Source organism: Ictalurus punctatus, chromosome 25 (assembly GCF_001660625.3).
Source record: "Ictalurus punctatus breed USDA103 chromosome 25, Coco_2.0, whole genome shotgun sequence".
Taxonomy (NCBI): Eukaryota; Metazoa; Chordata; class Actinopteri; order Siluriformes; family Ictaluridae; genus Ictalurus; species Ictalurus punctatus.
Genome location: NC_030440.2, coordinates 17,530,789 through 17,549,431, shown reverse-complemented (window position 1 = coordinate 17,549,431; position 18,643 = coordinate 17,530,789). Strand labels below are relative to the sequence as shown.

The 18,643-nt window shown below is 43.1% G+C and overlaps 1 protein-coding gene and 1 long non-coding RNA gene across 5 annotated transcripts in view; one reads left to right on the top strand and one right to left on the bottom strand.

The window, feature by feature from the left end:
* Positions 1–676: 676 nt before the first annotated feature.
* Positions 677–18,643, top strand: part of dpf3 (double PHD fingers 3) — a 34,898-nt gene continuing 16,931 nt past the window's right edge. For all 4 annotated transcript variants that reach the window (XR_008393436.1, XM_053675664.1, XM_053675665.1 and 1 more), the window contains exons 1-3: positions 677–776; positions 9,805–9,965; positions 11,431–11,538. Coding sequence is in view for 3 of the 4 variants with exons in the window: in XM_053675664.1 (XP_053531639.1) it covers positions 745–776; positions 9,805–9,965; positions 11,431–11,538 (301 nt within the window). In the remaining variant the exon portion in view is untranslated. The remainder of the gene's footprint in view (positions 777–9,804; positions 9,966–11,430; positions 11,539–18,643) is intronic.
* LOC128629141 (uncharacterized) lies at positions 3,219–14,133 on the bottom strand. Its single transcript, XR_008393437.1, has 3 exons — positions 11,460–14,133; positions 5,895–7,693; positions 3,219–3,324 (listed from the first exon to the last, which is right to left on the bottom strand). It is a non-coding gene; the product is annotated as an uncharacterized LOC128629141 (long non-coding RNA).

Here is an 18,643-nt window from a genome sequence, read left to right as displayed (position 1 = left end):
ATTGGTTAGTGGTCATGTCGGACTTGTTGGTTTAAAAAAAAAAAAAAAAAAAAAAAAAAAACAAGAAAAAAGAAGAAGAAGAAGCACGGTGAAAGAAACAAAACAAAACAAAAATGTACAGGAGTGTTTTATTTTTCTTATATATATATATATATATATATATATATATATATATATATATATATATATATATATATTAAAATATTACAACCTAAATTTATTGTAATGTATATATATATATATATATATATATATATATATATATATATATATATATATATATATATATATATATATATATACACATTACAATAAATTTAGGTTGTAATATTTTAAAGATTTATTAAAATGTTGCAGTATTTTGGTTGAATGCATATTTTTAGACGTACTAATAACAAATAATGCAAATAAAAAATTCATAATGTAGAAACATTCGTGTTACATTCGTGTGAATGCCACTATATAGATCAAACGTGCTCTTTATTAAAAAAAAAAAAAAAAAAAAAAAAAAAAACGTGCCTTTGTGTAAATGCACAAATATATATTTTAAATGGTTTTGACAGCTTGTCTAAGCCACGCCCATGTCTTGAATCCTGATATTTTATTGGCTGGACACTGAGACTCGTATAGGTCTCTCTCTCTCTCTCTCTCTCTCTCTCTCTCTCTCTCTCTCTTTCTTTCATAAGGTACCCTAAAAAAAAAAAAAGTCTAAGATTTGAGTTTATTGGGTTACAGTGTGGCAACATGGCGACTGTCATTCACAATCCACTAAAAGCGTGAGTACTTTACAAAACACATGCATGCAATTATAACAATGTTACATTGTTAAAATAAAAACAACAACAACAAGAAGGAAAAAGCCTTCCTTTTTCTTTCTGTTTTTTTTTTTTTTTTTTTTTTAAATCTCAGGGTAGTTTAACAAACTGCTGCATTTTGTGATCATAGAGCGATTCTGCACGTACATGCATGCATCCCATGCGCTTTAATCTCTGTGTGTAGAGTTGCACGGTCTGTGTATATCCTACAGCTCTGTGTTTAACCATTACTGAAGAATTATATGCAGAACATGACTTACACAGACCCAGATCCTTCACCTGGTCCTGGTATTCTCCTCCAATCATATGATATGGAGCAGAATATCACGCACGCGGACGGTGATGTGCGGGGATAATAGCGCGTGGGTTTGGAATGTCTCGTCTTATTCTGGCTTTGGGAAGCATGCACACATGAGAAACTTCGTCCCTTTGTGCTATTTTATTAGTTTTAGAAAGATAAATACCGCAATTTGGACCAAACCCCTTTGTTCCCCAGTGTTCCAGTATGAACTTTTATGATGTTATGCATCCATTGATCAAATAATTGAGCTGCAGGACAGTTTTAAGCAAATATGTTCATATGATAGAATACTATCCAATATTTTCTCACTATTGATCTGTTTGATTGATATGTTAAGGGTGGCTATATTTAATAAACAACACATGCTATTATTATTATTATTATTATTATTATTATTATTATTATTAGTTTTGTGTCATTAGTTTTTATGGGGTGTGGGCGGGGCAGCGGTGAAGAACAGCTATAACATAGGTGACAACAGAAACAAACTTGTTTCACGGACGTTCCACCACGATCAAATTCATGATGTGTTGTTTTTAATAAGCAAAAATTGCACGTGTTGGCAAACTGCAATGGATTAACAGGAATAAACACTTGGGGATGGGCCGTTACAGGAATATAATCCACATCACTCGTGATTTACCTGTAACAGCACCACACAACGTTTTCATTCTTACATAAACGATACATATTGATAGATATGACAGGGTATAGGTAACACCGTAATAACACACGGTGTCCGAAAATTCAGGAACTAAAGAGGATACGTCGAGCGAATATCTCCACCCGAATACGCTGAGCAAAATCCACGAAGACTCGATACAGCAACTGAGCACACACACACAAAAAAAAACTGAGCGTAAGGGTGAAGATGTAGAGCGTATGATGTAAATAATAAATACAAAATGAAGGACGTATCGTTTGACTCTCGTTGTTTAACGACTTCTCGGGCACCCTGTAGGTTTATCGATGTTGTTCTTGTGTCCAAATCTATATGATGATCGATCGTACGTGGAAAGCATTGTAGACTGCTATTACAGAGGATGGATTATAGATTACGCTACGCTAACACTAAAGCAGCGTCTGACAATCAGTACGATAAGTGAAGAGAAACGATGCAGTGTTTTGTATAAAATATAACATTTTCATTTTAATAAGGTATTTTATTAGCGTAACCTTATTTATCCCGTACGCTTCCTTTATTTCATTTCTAAAAGACAAACACGAGTGACACACGATTCAGTACATAATTCCGATCGCCAAAACGATCATTCGTAATTATATACACAGCTATATATACGTATAAATATTGCACTACTATATATTTAGTAGGAAGTATTTCTGACCCACGGGATTTTAAATAATTACATATGAGTGTGCTTAACATTACACCTGGCGAATAATGTACAGAATAAAAAACGGCAGGGTGACGAGATGATATGATATTTATATGATATTTATATTCATGTTTTTCAGGTGTAACGCGTTACGGAAAGATTAAATCCGATTACGCGGAGCGTCCGCCTTACGAGTCTCTGCGAACGAGCCGTTACTATAGAAACGATAACGTGTTAGAACGGGCGGATTAATATGAACCTGCGATTCGGAGTTGCACTACTGTCAGGGCCGCCGTTATAGGAAATCAATCAACACCTTCTGACCGATCAGAATCCAGGATTCAGCAGCGCTGTCGTCTTGCTTGTTCAAGAATCCCGGTTTACTTTTTTTTCCTACAGAAAGACAGGAAACGATTAAAGGTAAAGCAAAATGATTGTTATATGAGGCGTTATAAGCTGCGTATCATTTCATATTTATCATATTCATTTAGATAATTACTCCCAGGTTCCTAAATACGACCCAGTGATCAGAGAGAATATGACCCGTACCCCCAGCGCAAACCTGCAACGGATTCACATATAAAGCCCTCAGCGTGACAGACGGATAGATGATGTCCTGATAAACATACGATCTCATTAGTAAAAACCTGTGCTTTCACCCATTCTAACCAGATAGGAACTAGATTCTGGATCGGACGTTGCATATGTAGATTTGTCCTTGCGTGTGTGGATGTGTTGTGCACTGTACACACTGTGTACAACCTACTGCAGATTAGCGACATCCCAGCATCCTTCAGGGCCCATCTGTTCTGAGGAAACGCCTACGAGAGGTGTCACTCCGCAAGAGACGGAGCCCCATCTGCTCCAAAATCTGGAACGAACACACACACACACACACACACACACACACACACACACACACACACAGAGGGATATATTTAGGGTGTTAGGTTGTAGAGAGGTGGATGCCACACTGTCATTATACACTTTGACCACACTTTTGTCGCCAACTCTCAACTACTTCCCAATCAAATAAATCAAATAAATAAATAAATAAATAAATAAAGTAAGCACTGGTCACACAACATAATAGTTAGCTTGCTTGTGCTTTTAAATGCTAGGTATCTCTGCTAAAAACCCTTCCTAATAGGAATTAACCTAGCTTCTTTATTAACTATTAAAATAATTTAGTACTGATGGAGGGGGGGGGGGGGAGGGGGGGGACAAACATCAGTAGAAACCAATAAAATAAAATTCTTTTTCAAAACGAGTTTTTTTTTTCCCCCCTTATCAGCAGGGATCATTTGTCAATTCCAACCTGGATAATAGTTAGCTAGCTTAATGATAATGAGTCTTTATTGGTCACATATACAGTGAAATTGTTTTCTTCGCATACCCCTGCATGTCCGAAAGCTGGGGTCGGAGCGCAGGGTCAGCCATGATACAGCGCCCCCTGGAGCAGAGACGGTTAAGGGGCTTGCTCAAGTGCCCAACAGTGGCAGCCTGACCCCCGACCTTCCGATCAGTAACCCGGAGCCTTGACCGATAAGCCACCATTGCCCCTTGCTAGTAAACTTGGCCACTGATTCCACGATTTAATAGTTAGCCTGTACGCTAGTTTTTCAACCCATGAAAGCTGTACTAAGAAATCAGCGTAAAGATCTATTACCATTAAAACATTAACGCAGACACCGATAAACTTTTCATCAGGGATAAATTGCTCTAAAAAAATTCTTAGTGCTTAGCCTAACATTAGCTAGCTTGTTACTGAACTTGGCTAGTGCCTCAACTGCTAGCGAAGTAACATTAGCGACTGAGCTTGCTAACTTTGGTGCAGTTCTGTTTAGCTTCCATCACTTAGCCAAATAAAAGCGTCAGTTCAGTGTTTAAGGATGTAAAGAGCCACGGTGTGTGGACGAGGCGAACAACTTAGCCTTTATTCAGTGTCTTAGTGTGTGTAGGAGGAGAATATGACTCCTACAGGTAGGGTACATTTTGTTCCATACAGTCTGCATTGAAGAGGCTGTAAGTGAGCAGGGGTTATTGGGGTTATGTTAAGGGGGATTGAGTTGTGTGTTGGCAGGGAGTCGGTTCCCTTCCCCCAGGTTTCCGTGTGAGGGGTTTGATGAGGGAATTCGCCTGTCTGGATAAATCTAGTCCCTGCATCGGCACCAAAAAAAAAACCACCAAAAAAAAAAAAAAAAAAAAAACAGATTTCAAGGGCCCGAAATCTTTGTGTATACAAGAACAACTGGGCTGTGTGCCAGTAATGAGACTTCACAATACCGTGGCCTTTTCCTGCGTTCCTGCACATGTTTCATTTTTCTGTGACAGAGTAATAAGACTCGGACTCCAGCTCACATGGTTTTTATCAGGAGTTTACTTGTACTGTGCTCTCCCAAAGCCTCTACTGTAATAACTTACACTGCACCCTGAGGATCCAGGAGCTGCTCCTGAGCTTAAAACAACAAGAAAAGAAAATATATATATAAACAACAGAGTGCAAAAGTTTGCACACCCCTCGGTTTTGAAGAGGAAAACAAAAAAAATACAGTGGTGTATGATTTGTTTAGAGTTACGCAGTGTTAAATATGAAATGTGGGTGCGCACCGTGACAAGAGCACAATCCAAACCATAAAGCGAAACCGATTATAATATACTCTGAGGAGGAGATCTGATGAAGGTGTGTGACAGTGTATGACAGTCCGTATAGGATTTCGTAGAATTTAAAAATTTTTTTAAATTCGTCATTGTTCTACACGACGCTACAGGACGCTAAAATCGTGGCCGTTCTACACGATGTGGGTCGATAAACGAGACCTTTTCGCCGTCGTCATGTTCGACGCACGTGAATCGAAGAGGGCTTTGGCTGAATGCGCGTGACGATGTCACGTGACGCGTCTCCGTCCCAAATCTGCGGAAAATCTCTGCGGTGATTTTGAAAAACCAGCGCTCGGAATTACATCATCACGTCAAAGTAGGGGGAAAAATCCACGGTGGCCATCATGTTCGTCTTTTGTCAGGCAGAAAAACCGATGAGTGATGTGTATTAACTTCCTCAAAACAGACTTTGATTTTCATGTTGATTTGACGTCACTTGCTGAATTCGTATCTGACGAGCCCTTGCAGAGTTCCAGAGTTCCCGAGTAGGAATTCCGAGTTGGGATGGGCCGTTTTTGTTTTTTTTCTTGTAATCGGAGGTCGGAAATTATGAGTGGTCGAATACAGCCTTAGAACAGAGTCGTCAGAAAGAAGTCCGCTCGGCGGCCATCTTGGCAACGCTCCCAATAGGCGTGTGTGACATTGATTTATTTCCAAACTTGCGATTTACCATAAAAAAAGTTCTACACCGGTTAATCTTCCAGATCCGACAGTATTAAAAAAACAAAACAAAAGCATTTCCAACATGAAGCAGAGAAGAGGAGCGTGTAAAAATATTACCAGCTGTGTAGTCAGGAACTGCTGGATGGTAGTGGCAATTGTGGAAACTTAGCTGAATGTTGTTGTTGTTGTTGTTTTTTCTCTTGGTGATTCTGCATTAAATCTCAGTAACTAATTCTATCCTAGTAGCCCAGCGTGGATTATTTTCCTATAACAGCACAACCTGAAGTGTGTTATTCCTTATATAACCTCAATTTCCACTTACACTCAACCTACAACGTAGCCTGACTCATGAAGGTCTCATTGACTGTTATTGTTTCCACGTTCCCTATTCCACCGGGCCGAGAACATCTGGCTACGAAGCGAATCTTATACAGTGGCTCATGTTATAGTCGATAACCGATGAGCACGGTCATAGTGTGAAGCCTTCGGGAGTTTCTTTTGCCAGTAATTTTTCGCCGGTTTGTGTCCGATTTTGAACCGAATAACGTATACACGGCTTTGAAGACCGGAGAAGAGCTTCTGCTTGCTTGAGAGCTCCTCGTCCCTCGGGTTCCTCAGAGGTTTTTAATCAAGACGCTCTTTTATTCATCGGCTCATAATGATATTCCAGTCAGCGTACGATTTAAACTCAGCATTACGCCACGCATATGGAGCGCCAAAAGAACAACAATGCTTTGAGGCACCTCCCTGATGCTAGTGATTATTCAGGGACTCTGTAAACGCAAGCATGAGAGCGATTTGAATATGAAAGGCTGAAAAACGGCACACAGCTGAGCTCCGGGCTGGGGTCGGACTGGGACGGCAGGCTCTGAACATTTTCTGTCGTGCAGAAGTTTTCTGGTTTCTGTTGCCGTAAATAAAACCCTGACTCTCTCCTGCTCTGTGAAATATCACAGATTGCTGCAGATCTTTAGGGCACGTAGCTTCCTGTTTAATCTCTGTATTCGTCTGGAGTTTATACAAAGCTTTCACATTCTACACATTAAGAAGAAGAAGAAATCATTTTAATAGCAAAATTAACTGCTATTAGAATAATCTCAAAATAATAATAATAATAATAATAATAATAATAATAATAGCTAAAAATGTTTTTGACGTTAGTACTTACGTTATTTTTAATTACGTCATTTTAATTACTGTACTGTTGTACTTTTTTTTTTTTTTTTTTTTTACACTTTCTACACTTATTGTCTTCTTTCTGTATTTTTTTCTTATCGCCTTTATATTATTATTTTTTTTATCTTATTATGGACTATATTTTTTGCTTTATTTATGTTTTTTTTTTGTTGTTGTTTATTTTCACACTGCAAAGCACTTTGAGCAATGCTTTAAATATTTGTAAAGGCATTTTAAATATATAAAAGGTACATAAATATTAATTAAATTTTTAATATTATTATTATTATTATTATTATTATTATTATGTTTTTTGAGTGTGAAGTAAAAAAAAAGAAATAGTAAAATAGGCTAATTGCAATAAATTATACCACTGACACAAAGAAGATATGAAAATAATCTAAAAAAGTTAAATATATAGCATCTAAAAAATATATAATATATATATATATATAAAAAAAATGTGTAAATAATGTTACAAATACTCAAACTTTTTAAAAATGAAATATATCATTCAAATAATCACGATGTGCCCGTAAACGCATCGGTAAAAATAAGACAAACAATAAAAGCTAAAGTTAAATGCTAAAGTGAAGAGAAGTATGTAAAGGGGGTCAGACTGCAGTCACGCAGGTCACGTGTTACTTCACGTGAGCTTACAGAGCTCTTTGTCTTCTCCGCTTTCCGACGTCCGCAGTTTCCTCAGATAGCACGAGCGTGAAATAATGCACACAGGAAGTCTAGACGTGGCACAGGAAGTAAAAAAAAAAGAAGAAGAAGAATTACGAATTGTAGAATTACGAACAGCAGCTCTGAATGTAGGTCTGGGTGTAACATAAAAACCACACATCTAATGCGTTATCGTTTCTATAGTAACAGCTCATTCTCAGGGACTTGTACGGCGAACGTGCCACGTAATCAAACCCTAACAATAAACGGATTTTTTTTTTTTTAAATGAAAAAACATATCATTATTATTATTTAACAAAGGAAAAAAAATATATATAGCGTTTGATATGGTGAGGTTTTCTTTTCGGAGCTGTTTAGGTAACATTCATGGAAGGAGTCTCCAGCGTCAGTCAAGAAGTTTTGGCAGAGGAGTTTCCGCTCCTTTGCGGTTTCTCGGTGACGTGCCAAGCTGCGTTTTTTTTTGTCTTATTAACTTCGAGAGAGAGAAAAGGCGAGGCCGGTGACGGAGCGCACTGTTTATAGCTGCCATAACGTAAGCGAGAACAGGAACTAACCCCTTTTCACAGACGTTCCACGACTTTAAATGTAACTACAAACGGATAAAAAGCACAACGTCATTCTTTGATGAATAAAAACTGTAACCGTTGCTTCGGTATGAGAGGAATAAGAGAATTCCAGCCGCACCGTTATAGGAAAACAATCAGCTCCGGGATTGTAACACTGTTATCGTGATCGTTGTCCCTTCTTCTTCTTCTTCTTCTTCTTCTTCTTACCTCTTTCCGCTCAGGCTCGTTCTCTCTCTCGGGTTCTCTCTCTGAACACTGAGGTTCTTTGTGTCGCGACGCCGCGTGGCAGTTTCTTCTTCTTTTTCCACTTCAACATTCCTCACGTATCTGCTGACATAATAAACACTCACAACAGCACAGTGTTCGTTTTGCTGACGAGCGCAAAGACCCAGAAATCTCCGACTCTCCAAAACAAAACAATGGCTCAATTAGAGATCACGCTTCGATCCGTCTGAGTATCTGCGAGAATGCGTTAAAATGTTCCCCGGCGAATAAAAATGAGAGAAAAACCATCAGATACGAACCGGGTGACTGGACAAAGCTGAAAGTTTTTCCCCGTGTGTATTTGCTCGCACTTACGTCACGAAGATGATGACTATATAAGCGTAAACCAGTCCCTGCGAGATTCTGCGATCGCAGGACTTAACGCAAAGTCGAGCAAACTCCAAATAAATAGCAGATTTTTTAGATAAACTCTAAATTACGGCAGATTTTCCTCAGATTCGGGCCGAGTTCCATTCACTGGTAGAGTTTCCTCGGCTTTTTGGAAAAATGTACAGCTCGTCGGTGAAAGAGTATTGTTGTTGTTGTTGTTTTTAGCCTAATAAGTCAGGGAGTCATGTGACCTAACAAAACGGAAACCTTTTATTCTAAGTGGCCAGTTTTATTGTTTTATTTTGGAGCCTAATCATTCATGTTTGAGTACTTCAATGGCTTTCTTGGATAGTTTAAGCTACTTAGTTTCCTGAATATGATCTATTCAGGGCTATACTTGGAGACACGGCCGTCCCTGCTGACAAAAGAACAAAACAACAGAAACCCTCATAGAATTTGTTATGGGTTTTAATGGTTATGATGGGAATTGTATTGGCTTTAATGGAAAGTGTCGTGTGTAAAACTGTGGGTCTCTACTGGTAATCTGTCGCCTTATATTGTCGTGTCTACTGGATAACATTAGGACCAATAATGAAAATGGGTTTAATGGTTAGCTGATGGATTGTAATGGTATTTGTAGTGGAAACGATTGGAATTTCTGTGGCGATTTCTATTTTTTTAATGAGTGACGTTAGAGGGAGTTCTAAAAATCTGGGTTCATTTGGGGTTCTCGTATTTTGATGTTCCTGTGGGCAGAATCGAGCGGTTTTCGGTGCCTCCCTGATGCGTGGGACTCCAGATTTCCACTTCGCCTATCCGGTGTGACAGTTTATTTCGTCCGAAAGGAACCAGAAATGTAACACGACGTGCATGGCGAATGGCATTCGCGTGCGTTTTCTGAAACTGATCAGCATTAACAGACGCTCTCAGGGTTGTTTTTGACCTCGAAACCCTCTTCTGGTTTGACTCGAGGTTCACGCCGTCCTCCGTCTCCTCCTCAGTCTCGGCGATCAGTTCTACAAGGAGGCCATCGAGCACTGTCGCAGCTACAACGCCCGCCTGTGTGCCGAGCGCAGCGTCCGAATGCCGTTCCTGGACTCGCAGACGGGCGTGGCTCAGAACAACTGCTACATCTGGATGGAGAAGCGACACAGGGGGCCAGGTACGGGATCCTTTATTTATTTATTTATTTTAAATGACCTGTAATTCAAACGAGCTATTAACCTCAGCTATACACAACCTTCCCATGAAGATTCCTTTAAAGTCTGCCCGGATATTAAACTCATTAAGCTCAAATTTGCACAACAGTGCATTGTTTAATATGTTATTTAGTCAAACCGGAAGCAACAAAAACTGGCCTTCGAACATCTGTACATCTCATTAAAAATACCAGGTTATTTAAATATATATGAATATGTAAATCGGACACTCTCTACACGTTAGCTAGCATCAGTATCAGAGTATTCGATTTGCAGTGCATCATAATTTCCACACAAAGCCATAATGTCACCACGATGTCCCTCGCACCAGGCACCACATTGCCGTCCTCCAGTAATTTGCATACGGAACGTGATCGGTCCAGGGCTGTGCAGTTTATTTAGCGGCATGACTAGCCGTGCTCATACATACTGTAGCCCCGCCCCCGAATCAGTTTTATAAACCAAACTGATTATGGTGTGTCATGGTTACGGACTGACCCGCGTCCATCCGAACACACATAATTGAACCTCGTTCATTTTGAAAGACCCGGTGCCTCTGCACCAGGAGACTTTAGACAAAAATCTGACTACCTCTGCCACGAAGTTACACCTGGATGGATATTTTCCATAATCTTCTATGTAAATCAACAGAAAAGCTGTCACGGGACACAAGAGTACGTTTGCGTCACGGACATTTCAGTCTCCCCATTTGCACGTGCGGGGTGCCAATAATTTTGGAACCAACCGGCGTTTACACTGGTATTTTGCATCTCGCGACCATCTCTGTGTTGTTTGGATGCACGTTAAAGATGATCATCTTGTTAAAACCTCCATCGTGGCAGATGATAAAGGGCGCCAATAATTCTGGAGGTGGCCGTAAATCTGCTCGGTGTAACGTCTACAGCCTTTTGACTCGGGTAAGACTTGTTTTGCTGAGTTGCCCGAGTCACGCGTACGAGATTAGCGTTCTCGGTCATTTGGACGAGGCTGAAGCGATTCGATGAGGAATTTAACGTCGCTGAAATGTTTATCGAATGTGGTCGGAGTTGCGAGGACGCTAAAGCTAACCGCTAACCGTGCAGCCGAAAGCCGGACACAAATAGAAGGAGAATCTAGCTACGGTGTCTTAGACACACCCTGTACTTTGTGGTGACCCAGTGTTTATTCCACGTTTTTAATTTAGCCTATTTAAGACTTATCTGTCCTCTTTCTCTCTCGCTCTCTCTCTCTCTAGCTCTTAGTCTATGTCTCTCGTCCTCTCTCCCACTGCCACCATCTGTTTCTACTGAAGTCTAAAATGTCCCAAGTTGTGTTTTGCTGTTATTTGAGTGACGCATAATCAGAGGTTTGTACGTGCTTAGTATTTGTTTCACACACACTCCTTGTGTGTGTGTGTGTGTGTGTGTGTGTGTGTGTGTGTTGGCACAGGACTGGCTGCGGGTCAGATGTACACCTACCCCGCCCGCTGTTGGAGAAAGAAGAGGCGACTGCATCCGCCAATCGACCCTCAGCTCAGACTGTGTGAACTCAGGCTTGGTATGTGAACAACACAAGCTTTCCTTCTGTCTCTGTCTCTCTCTCGCTCTCTCTCTCACACACACACACACACGTGCGCTCTCCCTCCCACGCTGTACACCTTGGCTTCATATTATATTTCCTCCTTGTCTTTTTCTCTCATTCCTTCTCTCCATGGTCATTTAAAGGCTGTAGCCCTGGCCCCATCTGGCTCTTATTACCCTTCTCCGTGTCGCTCTGTCTCTCGGCCTCCGTGCCCTGCTCGGGCCCCTTAAATCACTGGTCCGTGCAGCAGTAGAGTGGAAGCGAGGCTTGGTGTTGGTGCTGTGGTGATGTGGGGAGTGTTGACAGAGGAGAGAAGGAGAGAATTAGAGCTCAAGGAACTCGATAACTGAGGAATAAAGGTCCGTCTGTGTCCGCAGGAAGCCCGCGGCATTGTTTTCTCGGCTCTCGCGCGCTATTAAATGCTGCGCTTTTCTCAAGAAACGACTTTCTTTCAAAACACCGAGGAGAGTTAGCGTATTCAATTTCCCGAGTGAGAAAGATTTCCTAAACCCGACCCGGATGACTACTTACGTACGAGCCACAAAACCCGTAGTGACTCAGGAAGTTTTACGTTTATGCGTAGTTTATATCCGGTCTAATAAACTGCGGAAAACACCTCGAAGTTTTTATTATTATTATTATTATTATTATTATTATTATTATTATTATTATTACTATTCTATATCAGCAGGTGTTTTTATTCCTCTTACACCACAGCAACCTGCCTCCGACTGTAATTCTTCATTTCTTGCTGGACGTCACTCTATATCCGCTTATAACAGGTCCGTTCCTGTTCTCACTTACACTATTGCAGCTGTACACGGTCGCAAGCCTGTCTTTCTTTCCTTCTAGGAGTTACTAAGGCGGAAAAGACGGAGACCAAAGTTTCCAGCTTCACCTCTGACTGTCTCAAACGCCGCTCTCGCGCCGCTTTTTCACGGAGCGCTTCACCGTATCGAGTCCCTGCGGACGAGCCGTTACTATAGAAACGTATCATAGAGTATTAGAACGAGCGCGCTGACGTAAAGCTGCGAGTCGGACACTGCACTACCGTCAGAGCTGCCGTTATAGAAAACCGATCGACGCTAGTCGTGACGACCAATCAGGATCCAGAATTCAGAAAGTAGGATATAAAAGCACTAGCGTTTGACAGATATTTAAAGAGACAGTATCGGGCATTTCCGATAGTGATAAGGTTAAACGTCGGACAATCTTATTGGCCAGGAGATGATATCGTCGGGTCTTAATTACAACCCAATACATCTCAAAAAAGTTGGGACGGGGGACAACAAAAGGCTGGAAATGTACGTGTTATGATTCGTTTCGGAATCGAATCGTGTCAGTAGTGAACTGAACGACTCTATCGTCGGTCTATCGTGTCGTGCACTGGGTAACAAGATGGACACGCCGCCCCAGAAGTCTCCATACACAGGGGGACACTTTTTAGCAAGATGTCTTCCAAGATGTCTTCTTTTTCCTTCGGCGACGACAGTACGGACGTACTGAAATCGCTCTCACGGCCGGATCGGGACACTGTCGCAAGGTCGCGATGCGAGAAGACATCCAGACGTCCACGAACACCCGCATGACTGACGTGGTCCTGGCAAACATAGTCCCCTACAGTATGTGGACTCCTAGGACACCCGGTACTGTACATCGTTTGGTCTGAAAGACGGCGTGATTCTTTTGTCTCCAGGACTGACGTAAATCGTAGCTCAATAGCAGATGTGTGATGTGTAAAGACTCTGGAGCTGGATACCGTCCCTGCGTTTCTCTAAGCGCTGAAACGCAGTCTAAAATTTCAGTCGAGGGACGCTGAAAGCGTTTGATCTGCTCTGCCTTGACACACACGACCGCTGTCCAAACAGCTCGCACGGTTCTACTTCAAACACCAACGCAGCCAGCTGCGAGTATAACGAGTCCAGAAGTGTTCCCGGCTCCTTTAACAGCTCCACTGCCCTCGTTATGAAGGTTCTCAATAAGAAAAAGCTCGACTTCGGCACTGAAGCTGAGTAAACACGGGGAGGGTTATCCTGTGTGCTTCGCCCCGGTTACTCGTTAACGCCGTCTCCAGTACAGACCCGCAGAACTCAGACCCATCACGGACCCATCGTGTCCTCCGCTTGAGGAACAGCGAAGAATTTGTCCTTTTTTTTCCCCAACAAAGAATATTCCATTATCTTTTCCTGAACTGCCGAGAGGAAGTCGTTATTATTGTGTCTGCAGGTTTCCAGGAAAAGCTCCAAGTTCCTGGACGTATTTCCCAGGAATTACCATCACATGCACGTAGAAGTAAAACTGCACCAGTAATAATAATTCCCTTATATTATCATTTAAACACTAGTGTAGTAAAGGAAGACAAAAGGACAAAAATAGTTATAAAAACATTCTATTTGACAATACGACACTTTTCATACAGAAAAGTTTGTACACCCTTAGAACAAAGAACTTCACACAAACAAGATATTTACTTCATTATTATACAAGTGAGAAAAAAGCCCAAGGCAGTGTATGTTAATATATAATGAGTAAAAAATTATAATAATAAAGAGGTATAAATAGTGTCTAAGTTCTTGGTCTTTATCCCTGTCTTGTCTAACCTCGTCTAACCTCGCCTAACCTCGCCTAACCTCGCCTAACCTCGCCTAACCTCGTCTAACCTCGCCTAACCTCGTCTAACCTCGTCTAACCTCGCCTAACCTCGCCTAACCTCGCCTTACCTCGTCTAACCTCGCCTAACCTCGCCTAACCTCGCCTAACCTCGTCTAACCTCGCCTAACCTCGCCTAACCTCGCCTAACCTCGCCTTACCTCGTCTAACCTCGTCTAACCTCGCCTAACCTCGCCTAACCTCGCCTAACCTCGCCTAACCTCGCCTAACCTCGCCTAACCTCGCCTAAACTCGTCTAACCTCGCCTAACCTCGCCTAACCTCGCCTAACCTCGCCTAAACTCGCCTAACCTCGTCTAACCTCGTCTAAACTCGCCTAACCTCGTCTAACCTCGCCTAACCTCGCCTAACCTCGTCTAAACTCGCCTAACCTCGCCTAACCTCGCCTAACCTCGCCTAAACTCGCCTAACCTCGTCTAAACTCGTCTAACCTCGCCTAACCTCGTCTAAACTCGCCTAACCTCGCCTAACCTCGCCTAACCTCGTCTAAACTCGCCTAACCTCGCCTAACCTCGCCTAACCTCGCCTAACCTCGCCTTACCTCGTCTAACCTCGTCTAACCTCGCCTAACCTCGCCTAACCTCGCCTAACCTCGTCTAACCTCGCCTAACCTCGCCTTACCTCGCCTAACCTCGCCTAACCTCGCCTAACCTCGCCTAACCTCGCCTAACCTCGCCTAAACTCGCCTAACCTCGCCTAACCTCGCCTAAACTCGCCTAACCTCGCCTAACCTCGCCTAACCTCGCCTAAACTCGCCTAACCTCGCCTAACCTCGCCTAACCTCGCCTAAACTCGCCTAACCTCGTCTAACCTCGCCTAACCTCGCCTTACCTCGCCTAACCTCGCCTAACCTCGCCTAACCTCGCCTAACCTCGCCTAAACTCGCCTAACCTCGCCTAACCTCGCCTAACCTCGCCTAAACTCGTCTAACCTCGCCTAACCTCGCCTAACCTCGCCTAACCTCGCCTAAACTCGCCTAACCTCGCCTAACCTCGCCTAAACTCGCCTAACCTCGCCTAACCTCGCCTAACCTCGCCTAAACTCGTCTAACCTCGCCTAACCTCGCCTAAACTCGTCTAACCTCGCCTAACCTCGTCTAAACTCGCCTAACCTCGCCTAAACTCGTCTAACCTCGTCTAAACTCGCCTAACCTCGCCTAACCTCGCCTTACCTCGTCTAACCTCGTCTAACCTCGCCTAACCTCGCCTAACCTCGCCTAACCTCGCCTAAACTCGCCTAACCTCGCCTAACCTCGTCTAACCTCGCCTAACCTCGTCTAACCTCGTCTAACCTCGTCTAACCTCTTCAGTGCATCATGGAGCAGCTGTAGCGCTGTCTCAGATATGATTTCTATTTATGTCATAATCTTCATCGATTTTTATTCTCCTTCTTCTTCTTCTTCTTCTTCTTCTTATTATTATTATTATTATTATTATTATTATTATTAAAGCTTGTTCTAAAAAAAACTGGTTATTTTATTAACATTTTATTTTAAACACACTTTTAAACAAACACATCAGGCACACTGAGATTTTGGCTTTAAACATTTCAAATATAAATTTCCTTCCTGCTTTCTGTCCTTCCTTCCTTCTTTCCTTCCTTCCTTCCTTCCTTCCTTCCTTCCTTCCTTCCTTCCTTCTTTCCTTCCTTCCTTCCTTCCTTCCTTCCTTCTTTCCTTCCTTCTTTCCTTCCTGCTTTCTGTCCTTCCTTCCTTCCTTCCTTCCTTCCTTCCTTCCTTCTTTCCTTCTTTCTTTCCTTCCTTCCTTCTTTCCTTCTTTCTTTCCTTCCTTCCTTCTTTCCTTCTTTCTTTCCTTCCTTCCTTCTTTCCTTCTTTCTTTCCTTCCTTCCTTCTTTCCTTCTTTCTTTACTTCCTTCCTTCCTTCCTTCTTTCCTTCCTTCCTTCCTTCCTTCCTTCTTTCCTTCTTTCTTTACTTCCTTCCTTCCTTCATTCCTTCCTTCCTTCCTTCTTTCCTTCCTTCCTTCTTTCCTTCTTTCTTTACTTCCTTCCTTCCTTCCTTCTTTCCTTCCTTCCTTCCTTCCTTCTTTCCTTCCTTCCTTCCTTCCTTCTTTCCTACCTTCCTTCTTTCCTTCTTTCTTTCCTTCCTGCTTTCTGTCCTTCCTTCCTTTCTTTCCTTCCTGCTTTCTGTCCTTTCTTCATTCCTTCCTTCCTTCTTTCTTTCTTTCCTTCCTTCCTGCTTTCTGTCCTTCCTTCTTTCCTTCCTTCCTTTCATCCCTCCTTTCGTACTGTACCACTGGAGAGAGCGTTCAGCTGTACACGGATGTCATTAGTACGTTAGCGCGCGTCGTTATTGTTATCCTGGGTGTGTTTTGTGGGATCGGGGAGTCAGAGCCGATCTCAGAGGTAGGCGTTACAGGCCTCATACTGTTTCTCCGTCCTGGGAAGAACATTAGAGGATTTCGTGCTGATCCTGGAGCCCAGCCAGTAGCACCTCCTCACAGCTTACAGTGATCCCGGCTAGCAACGACGGGCTAATGGGAAAAACCGATGCGGTGTTTGGCGTGGGGTTACGCAACAACGTCAAGACCACGGAACACAAATCAGGGTTACCCGATCCGCCTCGCGAAAAAATAAAATAAATAAAAGCAAAGCGTGAGTGAAACGGATTATTGAAGTTGGTTAAAAGTGAATGCAGAATAGGAGCTAGAAGGCACGAGAAACTAGAACACGACTTAAAGACGAACAGCGCGATAAGAATTCGCAGCTCCACGCCGGACCGAGGGTAGAAATAGACCAGCTGATTCATGGCTCAACATAGAACAGGTGCACACATCAGGTGACATGGCGAAGTAAACGTGGACTCAAAGTAAACTCAAAACAAATCACTGCGGACGGGAGGAACTTGCGAACACATCCGGAGAGGAGGAATTTGCGACAGGAAGTGCGTTTTCGAGTACACGTAAGGATTTAAAAAAAAATTGTGCTTGTGTTTGGAATGAAGTCACTGACTGTGAGTATAACGATGCCGTGACTCCACCTCCACGTGTAAAAGTGATCCGGTCCCAGTAAAGCTTTAGCGTCAGCAGTCGGGCGCGCTAACTTTTACTTCCCGCCTCTTCATCCAGTCGTTCATTTGTGATTAAACATAAGCGCACTGGCTGAGCTGAACTTCAGCCTGACGTCGTTCCTGCGCTACTGTGGAGTGAACGTGACGCTGTCAGCGGATGGGCGGTGCTCTGGAGGACTGTAGCTCCGTGATGAAGAGCTAGGGCAGGGTGGAGATGTGATCTGCGCCGCGCTGACGGACAGAGAGTCACTACGATGACCCAAAACACCCCGGACACACACACACACACACACACACACACACACACACACACACACACACACACACACACACCTGAACCGTGTGCATGGACCTCCTGAACACCGGGGTCTCACACCTGCAGAGAACAAAGCACGGGATAGGAGGGCAATGGCCACGCCTCTTTCTCTCCCACTCTCTCTCCCTCTCTCTCTATCTCTCTCTCCCACTCTCTCTCCCTCTCTCTCTATCTCTCTCTGTCTCTCTCTCCCTCTCTACACCTCTCTCTCCCACTCTCTATCTCTCTCTGTCTCTCTCTCCCTCTCTACACCTCTCTCTCCCACTCTCTATCTCTCTCTGTCTCTCTCTCCCTCTCTACACCTCTCTCTCCCACTCTCTATCTCTCTCTGTCTCTCTCTCCCTCTCTACACCTCTCTCTCCCACTCTCTCTCTCTCTCTGTCTCTCTCTCCCACTCTCTATCTCTCTCTGTCTCTCTCTCCCTCTCTACACCTCTCTCTCCCACTCTCTCTCTCTCTCTACACCTCTCTCTCTATCTCTCTCTCCCACTCTCTCTCTCTATCTCTCTCTACACCTCTCTCCCACTCTCTATCTCTCCCTCTCTACACCTCTCTCTCCCACTCTCTCTCTCTCTCTGTCTCTCTCTCCCACTCTCTATCTCTCTCTGTCTCTCTCTCCCTCTCTACACCTCTCTCTCCCACTCTCTCTCTCTCTCTACACCTCTCTCTCTATCTCTCTCTCCCACTCTCTATCTCTCCCTCTCTACACCTCTCTCTCCCACTCTCTATCTCTCTCTACACCTCTCTCTCTCTCTCTCTACACCTCTCTCTCTATCACTCTCTCTCTCTATCTCTCTCTACACCTCTCTCCCACTCTCTCTCTCTATATCTCTCTACACCTCTCTCTCTATCTCTCTCTCCCACTCTCTCTCTCTATCTCTCTCTTCACCTCTCTCTCTATCTCTCTCTATCTCTCTCTCCCTCTCTCTCCCTCTCTCACTATCTCCCACTGTCTCTCTCTCTCTACACCTCTCTCTCTCCCTCTCTCTCTATCTCGCTCTGTCTCTCTCTCCTTCTCTCTCTCCCTCTCTCTCTATCTCGCTCTGTCTCTCTCTCCCTCTCTCTCTATCT